This window comes from Petromyzon marinus, chromosome 4 (assembly GCF_048934315.1).
Source record: "Petromyzon marinus isolate PM22_M1 ecotype Great Lakes invasive population chromosome 4, UKy_Petmar_22M1.pri1.0, whole genome shotgun sequence".
Taxonomy (NCBI): domain Eukaryota; kingdom Metazoa; phylum Chordata; class Hyperoartia; order Petromyzontiformes; family Petromyzontidae; genus Petromyzon; species Petromyzon marinus.
Genome location: NC_133670.1, coordinates 5,622,016 through 5,633,200, shown reverse-complemented (window position 1 = coordinate 5,633,200; position 11,185 = coordinate 5,622,016). Strand labels below are relative to the sequence as shown.

Genomic DNA, 11,185 nt, shown 5'->3' with positions numbered 1-11,185 from the left:
ATTCTTGTACTTTACCCTTTGCAGATTCCATGAGACTGCGATGGAAGTGGCGTGCTGTGTGCAGTGTCTCGGGGTATTTTTTTTGTTCTGGCCAAACCAGCAGTGCCACATTTCCTTCGTCTTTCTGATGTCAGCCTTTGCAGATAGTCTCGGCTATCTGCAACATCCTTGGATTCACAAGCGCTCTCATACCCGCAGCGGTGTTTGCTGCCGTAACTCGGATGATTAATGCACCATAAATAAGCAAGTGGTCCAGGGGCTCATACTGGAGAGAGAGAGAAAAAGAGAACTAGCAGAAATGTTTTTTTGGAAGTTAGAGGGGAGGGTATTAGAGAGGAGGGAAATGAGATGAGATGCAGGATAGCTGGAGTTGGAGAGAGAGAGAGCGTGGGCATGATAGGTAAGAGATTAAATTGAATAAGGATATTCTTGGTTTTTTCGGTAAAGTCACGTTGAAGGGAAAAAAACAAAATAATAAAATATATATAAAACAATAAAAAATCTCACGACGTTTCGACCATAACTCAAACGGTCGTCTTATGGTCGAAACGTCGTGATAATTTTTTTTTATTGTTTTATATATATATTTTATTATTTTGTTGTTTCCCTTCAACGTGACTTTACCGAAGAAACTAAGAATATGAATTACTGCAGTCACGAAAGCTTTAAATCAAAATTGAATAAGGATAGTTAACAAGAGGGGTGAATTGGCCAATTGGCTCAGTGAAGGTTGAATGTGGGCACTTATTCAAAATTAAAACTGGCTCAGAGGCAAAGGTGAGTCAGTGCTCTTTAATGCACAAAAACTGTCATTATACATTAGATTATCTTTTTCTATCTTAATTCAGCTTGAGTGTTTATCTCCATGGACGGAAATTGTCATTGGCTCCCTGCAGTATTTACAAAATAATACAAAGTGCCACCGATTGCTGAGTAAGCAGATTCTGTCCTCGTTTTCACACTTGTACGACAGTACTTGTGCGACGTCAAATGAGCAAGTTTACATTCGGAACGCCAACATAAGAGCAGTGCGTCTCCCCAACGTGCAACTACTGGGCGTCTGTGGAAGAGCTTCATAGCTGATCAGATTTCTCGAGAATAAATAAACATTGTGATTCTGTTAAGAGAACGACCTCATCAGGTTCCTTCAATTGCCCTGTATCCATACTACGGGGTATACCTGCTCGCGTGCTCTGCTATAGAGGCGTTCATTGTGTGGCATTTTAATTCAGTTTTTGTGTATTCCCCCAGAGCTGCAATACACCAAATTGAATATAAAATATATAACGGTATTTTTCTGCACAGTCATTGGTGACCGGGTTGATACTATCAACTGGCTACACTTAAAGAGCCCACTTACGTCGCTGGTGGTGGCCTGGATTCAAACCCAGGTTCCTCCCAGTCGTTCCGGCTCAGTGCTCTCCACAAGACATGAGCCCGCTGAGACACCCAGCCACCTCCTGCCAAGGTACTTTCTGTGGTGCCATCTTCCGGGGGGCCATTCCCGATACAACGGGATGCCACTGCTAACCGTGTGAGATCCAAACTGAAGTTTATTCATGACGCAATATGACTTTAATAACACACCACGCATACACCTCAGAAGGCCTAAACAAGGAATGACGTAATCGGGGAGAGATGAAAGCGTCACTTTCGGGTCACTGGGTGAGGAAAAAGGAAAAACGTGATTAGAAGACGAGAGGGTTGGGCGAGAAGGGAATTGTCAGGCCTTTTGGGATGGTGATTTATGACAGCACCCGGTTCTCGTCATCTCACAGCAGTGACCGTATGCCCTCATTTCAATGTATGTGTTATCAACGTATGGTCAAGTGCATGGTCTTGGGATGATGATGCTGATGATGATTAACGAGCAAAGCCATTCCTCGACTGAATTTACACGCAGTGCAATGGCGTGAAACGTATTCTTAGCTCTTTCAGTAAAGTCACGTTGAAGGGAAACAATAAAATAATAAAATATATATAAAACAATAAAAACGTATTCTTAGTTCTTTCGGTAAGGTCACGTTGAAGGGAAACAATAAAATAATAAAATATATATATAACAATATTGTATATATAATATATATTGTTTTATATATATTTTATTATTTTATTATATATAATATATTGTTTTATATATATTTTATTGTTTCCCTTCAACGTGACTTTACCGAAAGAACTAAGAATATGAATTACTACAGTCACGAAAGCTTTAAATCAAAATAAAACACGTGTTTATTTAAACGCCTTGCACAACAATTAACTGAGCCATGTGATACGATACCTGCAACACACAATGTACTCGCACCGCACGAATTATTTCAGAATGTGGTGACTTATTTCATCAACTTGAATGGCTAAACGAATCCATGAATATATATTAAATACATTTTAGTAAAAAAGTGCATTTTTCAAGGTGTTCACTTCGGATATTTTTAAATTGTTCAAAATAAATGTTAACTTTAATTAAAATCACAAAATTTATTGTTTTTTTACAAAGAATAAGTGAAACAAGCATCACCTTATGGACACATTTTTTGTATTTCTGGACTCATAAGAAAATGCAAAACAATATAACTCAAAATATCTATGATGCTAGCATCTCTGTATTGCGTTATCTGATCCATTAACACTAATTCATGTCCCTCATATTAAACACATTGCAGATAACAGGATGATTTATCAGAAAACGAATTAGTTGCTCAACAAATGGACAAGAGGATGACGTCCCTCTTAATTAATTTTAATATGGAATATATATCCGTGATTTCCCTCTTATCTGCGCATTTGCAGAAGAAGTTCTAATGTATGTGCAATGTAACAAAGTGAGAATCTCCTTGAACCCCGGATAACAGTTGTGGATGCACGAGAATTGAAGATGAGAGAATCGTTGCTATATTTTATCCGCGACTTAATGCAGTGCCGCACATGTTAGTTATTTCGGTGTTCAATAAACCACACCCAGCCACGTCAACTCCCAGAGGGCGCCCTTCCATTGCTCTGTGATGGAAAAACTCGGGACGAATTTCAACATTCAGAATCTTCGAATTTTTAAGGACAATTCCCGATCTTATTTTTGGATGTCCATATCGTGTGCGTTTAGTTATATATTGATGTGGGGGCGGTGTCCATGCTGTGACGACAGTCGAGGGGAGAGAGGGGAGGAGGCACATAGGGCTGACCCTAAATAAATGAATAAAAACAGGCGCCCCGTATGGCCATGCATTTGTGTATGTATGTTGAACTTCGTTCGCACCATACGCAGCTAACCGTGTTAATCGGAGGTGCGAGGGAAGGACATCAAACTAAAATAAAACAACGATCCCCCGCATCGCCTTAACAGACTTTCGGGGCAAGTGTTGTTCGCAAGCAGAGCCTATGAATCGATTACATCATAATTAAGTTAAAATGCCCCCAAAATAACTGAAAAACTTAAATTAGCCACTTGGTTTAAGTATTGAGAAGACTTTTAAATGGTAATATTAACAGTTTTTTTTGTATTATTTATTCATATAAATTCTTTTTTTTTACATAGTTGGCAATTGAGAATCGCATTCTTTCAGCATAATTGAATGATTTGTTTTCGCACACGCGTGTGTTTAAATTCCTCTTCGTTAAAAAAGGCTAAACAATGGAAAATAAAATAAGTGAACTAACTGATGACATTCGTGCACTGCAGCGCACACTGGTGGCAGACAGAACGATGCGTGGCTGCCAAGGCCTCTCTCTCTCACCGACACGGGCAGGAGAGGAATTGAATGCACCCCATACTAAGCACGCCGGAGCAATGCAGGTGAGTATAAAACACAGGAAAATAGCCGATCATAAATATTCGCCTGTTTAATGTTGGCGGGCGATAACTTTTGCCTGTGCACTAAACTATGCAGATAAAAGTCCTAGCAACCCAACGAATGCAAAACAACGTTGCATGACCAAGTTTCAGCATTTTCCACTGTTGATGTTATATTATATCGTGCATCATTGTGCCAAGAATGCGTGCCAAAGGAATGCTTTGTGCACGATTAGAGCGGGAATAACCTCGATGCTCAAAGTGCTATTTGCATTCACCAATGCCATCTTTCTTAAATATTGGTCATTTCAAACACATAAAACAGTCTGTTAAAATTGTTTGTAGCGGAGGCTTTCTCATGTAACCCTAAAACCGTTGATCAACGATCACAATAAAAGACATTAAAATATATATATATCATTCGTATTAGTTCATACATCGTATAGCATGCAACATTTTTGGGCCTTGTACAAACTGTTTTACGACGTGATATGGGTGTGTTTAGTAGTTCAATTCCGTTGGAATGCAATGTTACAAATTTGAGAGAGCAAGCCTATTTCATCATAAAGCACAGCAAGGGAATAGACTGTACGTTAGGTCGGGTTTTTTTTAAAGCACAATAATTCGGTCAAAGCTGTAAATGTTCACAAAAGTTCTCCTGTGCCATTCGCCTTCGATGTATTGTTGAGAGATTATAATTGTGCCATGCTTTATGGCACACAACGCGAATAAGAAAATAATGGGAAACAATAATACTATGAACGGCCCTCTATTAGGATGAAGGTCACCTCACACTACGTTCATTATGGGGGTTGTTTGACCATACTTCACCACACTGATAAGTGGGGGGCTGGTGCAGGGGGGGGGGTAGGCAAGACCCAATCAGATATCACTCCCTACTCATATTAGCCATGGCCAGGAATCTAACTCATGTCAATGGGTCAGAGCGCTGAGTCAACAGCCTAGATTGCGAATCGGTGATGCAACCAGGTTTCCAAGTGAAGTGAGCCCATGGTCTTTCCCCAAGTCACCAATGACTGCACACCCCCTACCCCAAAACAAGCTAATTAAATGTGTTTTTTTCGTTCAGTTGGCAAAAACATACATCTCTGAGAATGACCGTATTCCGTGCGACTATTCTGCAACAAACGTCTACCACAGCAGCGTGTTTAGGCGAGCGCAGTAATCCGCAGTGAGGATATGCGGCAATTCTGAACGGGTCTCGGAAATAGTTTCGTGATAATTACCTTCCATGATGGGCCATTCTCGAACACGGGGTGATGCACTGCCCGACCACGAGAGTTCCAAGGCAGACTTATTTTTGACATTTCTCATAAAGAAATTCACCCTATCGATCCGTGCTTTGGAATGCTCCGCTAATCGCACGTCACAAAAGATGCTGGCTAACGGTGAGGCGTCAGCTCCCAATGGACAACGTGCAATTATTCACGAGCAGAGTGCCCTCGTGCAGTCAAAGCGAAGCGATCACTTGTGTGGACAGCTGTGTCCTCAAAGCTGTGTGGTATAACTTCAGTGCAAAAAGCGTGCAAGTTGAACTGTGGTAGGCGATAACGTCATTACCTCGCTGAGAATATTTAAACATATCCATGAATGGTGTTGTGAATCACTGCAGTTACGAAAGCTTTAAATCAAAATTATACCTGCATTGCTTTCACAATGCGTGTATTAATTGCATGTTCTTGTTTATTTATCATCGCAAACACAGTTGCTGAGAGCTCCAGGCTATAATCGCAATTCTCCTGAGGCTCACTCATTTTCATAGACCAGCGGGAGTTTGTTTTGGGGACCCACTGGGCTTCTGTTGATACCCAGAAATGTGTCGAAGGGACTGGGCAAATATTGTAGTTCTACAGTGCTAATATACTTGCTGTCTGAAGTTTCAGCATATCCTTTTCAACGGTGTTACTGTGGAAACAGGAAGTAGTGGACAATGTGAACTAACTCGGGAACTCATTGCCTCCGAATTGGATTGTGGTGCTGCCCAGGTATGAAATGATCAGGACACGCCATGGTCACACCATGCGCCTCTAACACAGCGTATGATGCACTTCTTTATCCAGCAAAAACCTCACCGAGTCTCAAATAATTCAACATAAATCTCCCGCATTTATGGCATGTTTTGACCATTTCCCCCCCCCCCCCCCCCATTATATATATTTTCTCCTCGAATGGAAGGGCAACAATGTATCCCACACACACACAGAAAACGCATGCACACGCAAACATCACCGTCCTGTTGTACTGAAAACACCACGGACGAGGCACAAACGCATTTGCCGTAACTGCCATCGGCGCACTATTTTTTTGTGTGTGCCACCGTTGTATTTAACTCACACGTATCTCAATTATTACTGTCGTTTTATTTTTTGTTTACTTAAAGAAAATTTTAAAAAATGGGGGTGGGTGTATCCCCTTGTTTGAAGACCGATGTTATCTGCCAGACCCCGTCATAGTGTGCCTCGTGACCACTGGGTTGCGGGTCAGTCACGCCACCACCTCTATTCTTGTCTCCACAATATACTCAACGCCTCTTGTTGTACGTTACAGAAGCAATCGGTACAAATAATTGTAATGGTTTATATATTTGGACAATTAACATCATCACGGCCATGTTGATCACCATAGCTACTGGTTTGAAGTATAATACTTTCCCTTTCCTAATTGTCACACAAATTGTGCTCTGCTATATTCTTTGCGTCTTTCGGTAAAGTCACGTAGATAGGTTGAAAGAAAATAACAAAAAAATAACTTCTCTTTCCACCTATCTACGTGACTTTACCGAAAAGACCCAAAAGAATATGAATTCCTGCAGTCACGAAAGCTTTAAGTCAAGATTTGAGCTCTGCTGTTTGAAAAAAAACCACACACGTTCATAAATCATACTGCCTTAAAGAAGAGGAGTAATTTCCACTTATTTATGTGCTATGAAGAAGGGCAATTTCTCAAAACGTCACCTATCATTACTTGTTTTTATTTTATGGCAATGTTATTGATAAATGTGTGTGTTTTTTTTTTAATGGTGCTTGTGCACCAATGCCAACGTAGCATCAACAGCAGCATCACAAAATAGTTTTATTTAAAATACATTTGCACATATTCTTGGTTCTTTCGGTAAAGTCACGTTGAAGGGAAACAATAAAATATATATAAAACAATAAAATTCTCACGACGTTTTAACTGTAACTCAAACATTCACACCTGATGATGGCAGTGACATTCACATTTCTGTTTTCTGTGCCATGCGGAAATTTAGAATGCCGCGTCCATGCCGTGTAAATTATTCATATTTCTCTCCTGCAATATTAAACATTGTGGACTTTTTTTTACAAAATTGTTCCGATAGTATAACCCATTCCTTATTTTGTTATCAAAGGGAGAATGTCCCACACTTCATGCCTTCAAGGCCCCCGTCAATTCATACAAATAATCGCACGACACAAACACAACGGATAAGAATTGTCATTTTGCAAGACCAAAACAATTCCACAGCTCTATGTTGCTATCAACAACTGCATTAATAATTCATCAACAAATTAAGATTACCTTAATAAACGAATACATTCTTTATATTCAATTTCCTGGTCCTATTTCAGATGCTAGTAAATACTTTCCTTAATTGAATAGTAAACATTATGAATTGAGTGACTTAGAAATGCATAGTTATACGTGTACAGCATGGGCACAGTCTATAATGTATTTAAAAAAATGTTAACTAAGAATAGCTGCATTTACTTAAGAGGTGAACAATTGTGAGATCATATAAATCAATAAATCTTCTGATTTGCAATATCCCTTGAATATTTCAGGAGTTCACTCTTGGGTCTGACAACGAGATGCACAAGGCTGAATCACTCACCTCCTTGTGCTTTTCGGTTATAAGCACATCACAGAAAAACAAAATTCCCATTTTGTCTTGACCAGACTGATAGGGCAAGCGTCGTTAGTGGGGACCTATGAAGATTTGCGTGGCACGCGAGGGTGTTGGCCGGATTTGCAGCGCAACATGCTAACCGCTGTACGTATGTGTGTTGTTGCTAATCGGAGGAGCATCACACGTGTGACACACAATATGGTGTTGGGCATTTACATTTGTGCTCCCGCGATGTTGCACAGGGTATGGGCAAACTCATTCGCCCTATCTCTCCTCTGAAGATAGTACTCAGGAGAGATACGTCTCGCCCTCTACTAAGTATGGTACGTACCATTCGGACCATGCCACTTATAAACTTGATGTGCAATGCATCTTCGTAATAGGTGCCCCAGTTTTGAGAGGACTTGTGCTCTGCGATTGCATGAGCGTGCATTTAAACTTCACCCCCGCAGACATCGGCATGTTCACGATCCTGCGCCACTCTCTGCATCACGCAACCGCATACGCGTGCGCCTATAGGCTCGGACATTCACGCGCTGGCTCTCTGCAGAGCACCGCGGTGAGTGACGTGCGTGGGTAGACTGCTGGTTTTCTGCAGGGCTCACGCATGATTTCTGTCACCTATGGTGGTGGCGGGGCCGCTCCGAGCAAAGACGGGACTTCCACTGCTCTGAAGTATACAGAATCGGAGTCTCGATTTGCACTCGGAGGAATCCGATGAGCTTTGAAGCTCTTTTTCACAGATGTCCAGTACGGGGCAGGTCAGCAAGTCACAACAGGAAACAGTGCAAACTAACCGATAGGAGTGCAAAATAGAGAAAATGGTAGGGAGGTCACTGAATATAAATAAATATTCAACTACTTCATTATAAATATCCGGTTTATTAAGATTGGACAAGGTAGCAAAAACAAAGGTAAAACAGTCCCAGACCACACCAAGAAAACACCACACAGCAGTAGTCCCTCAGTAAAATGGCCTGTCAAACATTGAACTATCGATACACAGGCAATGGTCAAAGTTATAATTCACTTTTACGAATGCGTGTGCTGTGTCCAGCAATAATATTCTGCTTCAGGGTATTTTTGTTGTTGAAGGAGACCACAAACCACATTGACGCCCGTTTCCATCAAACCCACCGTGCCCTGCCTTTGATCTGTCAATGGTCGCTGAGCGAACAGTCGCTCTGAAACGGCTCTACGGCTTGAGGCTGCTCATTTCCACTCGTCACACTTCGCAGCTCTGTCAAGCATATATGGGTCTCTATGTGTCTATGGGTCTATATGTGAATCTATAGGTCCCCGTGTGAGTCAGTGGGTCCATATGTGTGTCGAAGGGTCTATATGTGAGTCTATGGGCCTCTGCGCGGTGAGTCTATCGGTGTCTGCGTGGTGAGTCTATGGGTCTCTATGTGATTAGTCTTTGAGTCTCTGTGACGGTTGTAACCTATCTTGTTTTCAAATACATGATATGACATATCTGTAGTTGGTGTTCACGTGAGTTTCATACCATCACAATATTTTTTTACAAGCACGCAACAATGAGGACCTCCGATGCGCACTGGTTGGCTACGTATGGTGCAAAAGAAGTTCAACATACATACAAGCGACTGTGATTTTCACAAGCTAAAACAGAGGATACATTCTGATCTTTGAAACTAAACTATCTAGGGAAAAACAGTAGCCGTTCATTGGAGAACGTGGCTCAAGCGTCAAGATTAGAACAGCATTAAGTACTATCTGATTAAAATGTTAACCATGTATGGTATTGTATTTCCTTCATCCCATCGTGAAGCTCAAAGTAGTTTGAGCGAAATGTCTTCAGTATAATACAGGTCCTTTTTTTCAAACCCCCCAAAATAACCTGTATCGTGAATAATTTTGGTCGCGAAAGCCGACGTGTTAAATTATCTTCATGTAACTGGTGAGGAGCTTTATCGGTCATAATTGTATCCACACATTGGCCACGTGTAAATACTATCTTCCTAACCATTGACAACTTTGTCAGGTGGTGGAGGGTGTAATGACAAGAATTTTGGCGTAAAACTACCAAGTGGTGAATTTTACGCATAGACTTTCACGACCGATGTTATGATGCATAATTGATTTCATTTGGGTTAGGTCATTGTGTAAATAAATGCGTGTCGTAAGCACTCCTCCACCTAACCAAGTCAATTAACAAAAGTATCACATGCATAAAACGTGACCTAATTACCGGGAGTGACCTCACAACATTTACATGAGTAACGACGTTTCTCTATAAAATCCTTAACAAGCTTAATTTATCCTGGAGAAATCCGTTGAGTTACGAAGCACTTTTTCATTTGGATATTTGAATTGAGTGCACAAATGAACTTTATGGCGGGACCCCGGGGTCCCATAAGCCCCCGGCTCTCGCATAAACTGCGTTGCGACGTCGTTTTATGTCTGTTGAAAGCGAACGACACGGCGATCTATTCCTCTCGACGAGCTCTACACGATGCGCTAATCAAAGTTTCAGAGTGTTGTTTCTTCACTCACTTATTCGGGACCCCGGGGTCCCACCATAAGGTTCAGATGTCCAGTATCCAGCATCCTCAGCTTGTTAACAGGAGCTCAGATCTCGAGTGAAAGCGTTTCCTGATTCAGGTACTTCTGCGCGTTTGATTCACGTGGCAATTTGATTAATTGGCTGTGTCGGCAGGAGGAGGGCTTTACGACATTTGTACACGATGACCCACCACAAAATAAACCAATGATCAACTACCATGCGTCCTGACCCAAGTACAAATATGGAGCATGTACTGTTAATGGTACAGTATATGCCTATTTCCTCCCTAAAAAACATTTCAAAATGATTTTGTGTCGTATGACATGTTTCCATTAAACGTTAGTCTAAAGTACACAGTGCGTTGGTCAGTGGAATACCTCTTAACTGTAATCATTGAAATGACTTTGACATTAAAACCAGACTTTCATCCTGATTAACGCTTTGATATTCCAAAAAGGCGGATGCAAAGAGTGGATTATTTCCCTTTGAAATTGTTCAGGAGGAGTATGGATTCCCAGGGTGAAACTTAAAAGCCTGGACTTTAATGCATGCCATTAAAACAGCAGTAACAGAATTGGAAAATTACTCTCTGTACATGTTTAGATAGTCTCTGCTCAAGCCCTTTTTCTGCACATTTATATTTGTATAAGTATTTTTTTAAAAAACTGTCACAAGTCGTAGTGTATGGTGTTCATCTCTGCAAGCATCCTGGAACCAATTTAAATGAGATATACTGTACTATTCTCTCCAAAAATCCAGGTTTGAAGATGACTCAGCCCATCATCCTGACTCAACCCATAATCTGCAGACGTTCATCTGGGGGTTAATAAAATATGAATACTGTACTATGTAAAATTATAGAATTTTTTTACATTTTTTATCTTCACACACAATTTAAACATTCTCATCAAATTGTAAAAACATGTTGATATGCCTTTTAAATTATTATTATTTTACCACGTTCCGTCAGAATGAT

General features: G+C 40.8%; 1 protein-coding gene across 3 annotated transcripts in view; it reads right to left on the bottom strand.

Annotated features, from left to right (window-relative positions):
- The window catches only part of ADARB1 (adenosine deaminase RNA specific B1), a 136,537-nt gene that overhangs the window by 58,325 nt on the left and 67,027 nt on the right, over positions 1 to 11,185 (bottom strand). Inside the window, exon 1 of one of the 3 annotated variants that reach the window (XM_032946493.2) lies at positions 16 to 358. The exons of the other annotated variants lie outside the window; for them this stretch is intronic. Within the exon in view, the coding sequence (XP_032802384.1) occupies positions 16 to 31 (16 nt within the window). The 5' untranslated portion in view covers positions 32 to 358. Of the gene's footprint in view, positions 1 to 15; positions 359 to 11,185 lie in introns of those variants that run through there. 3 annotated transcript variants of the gene reach the window in all.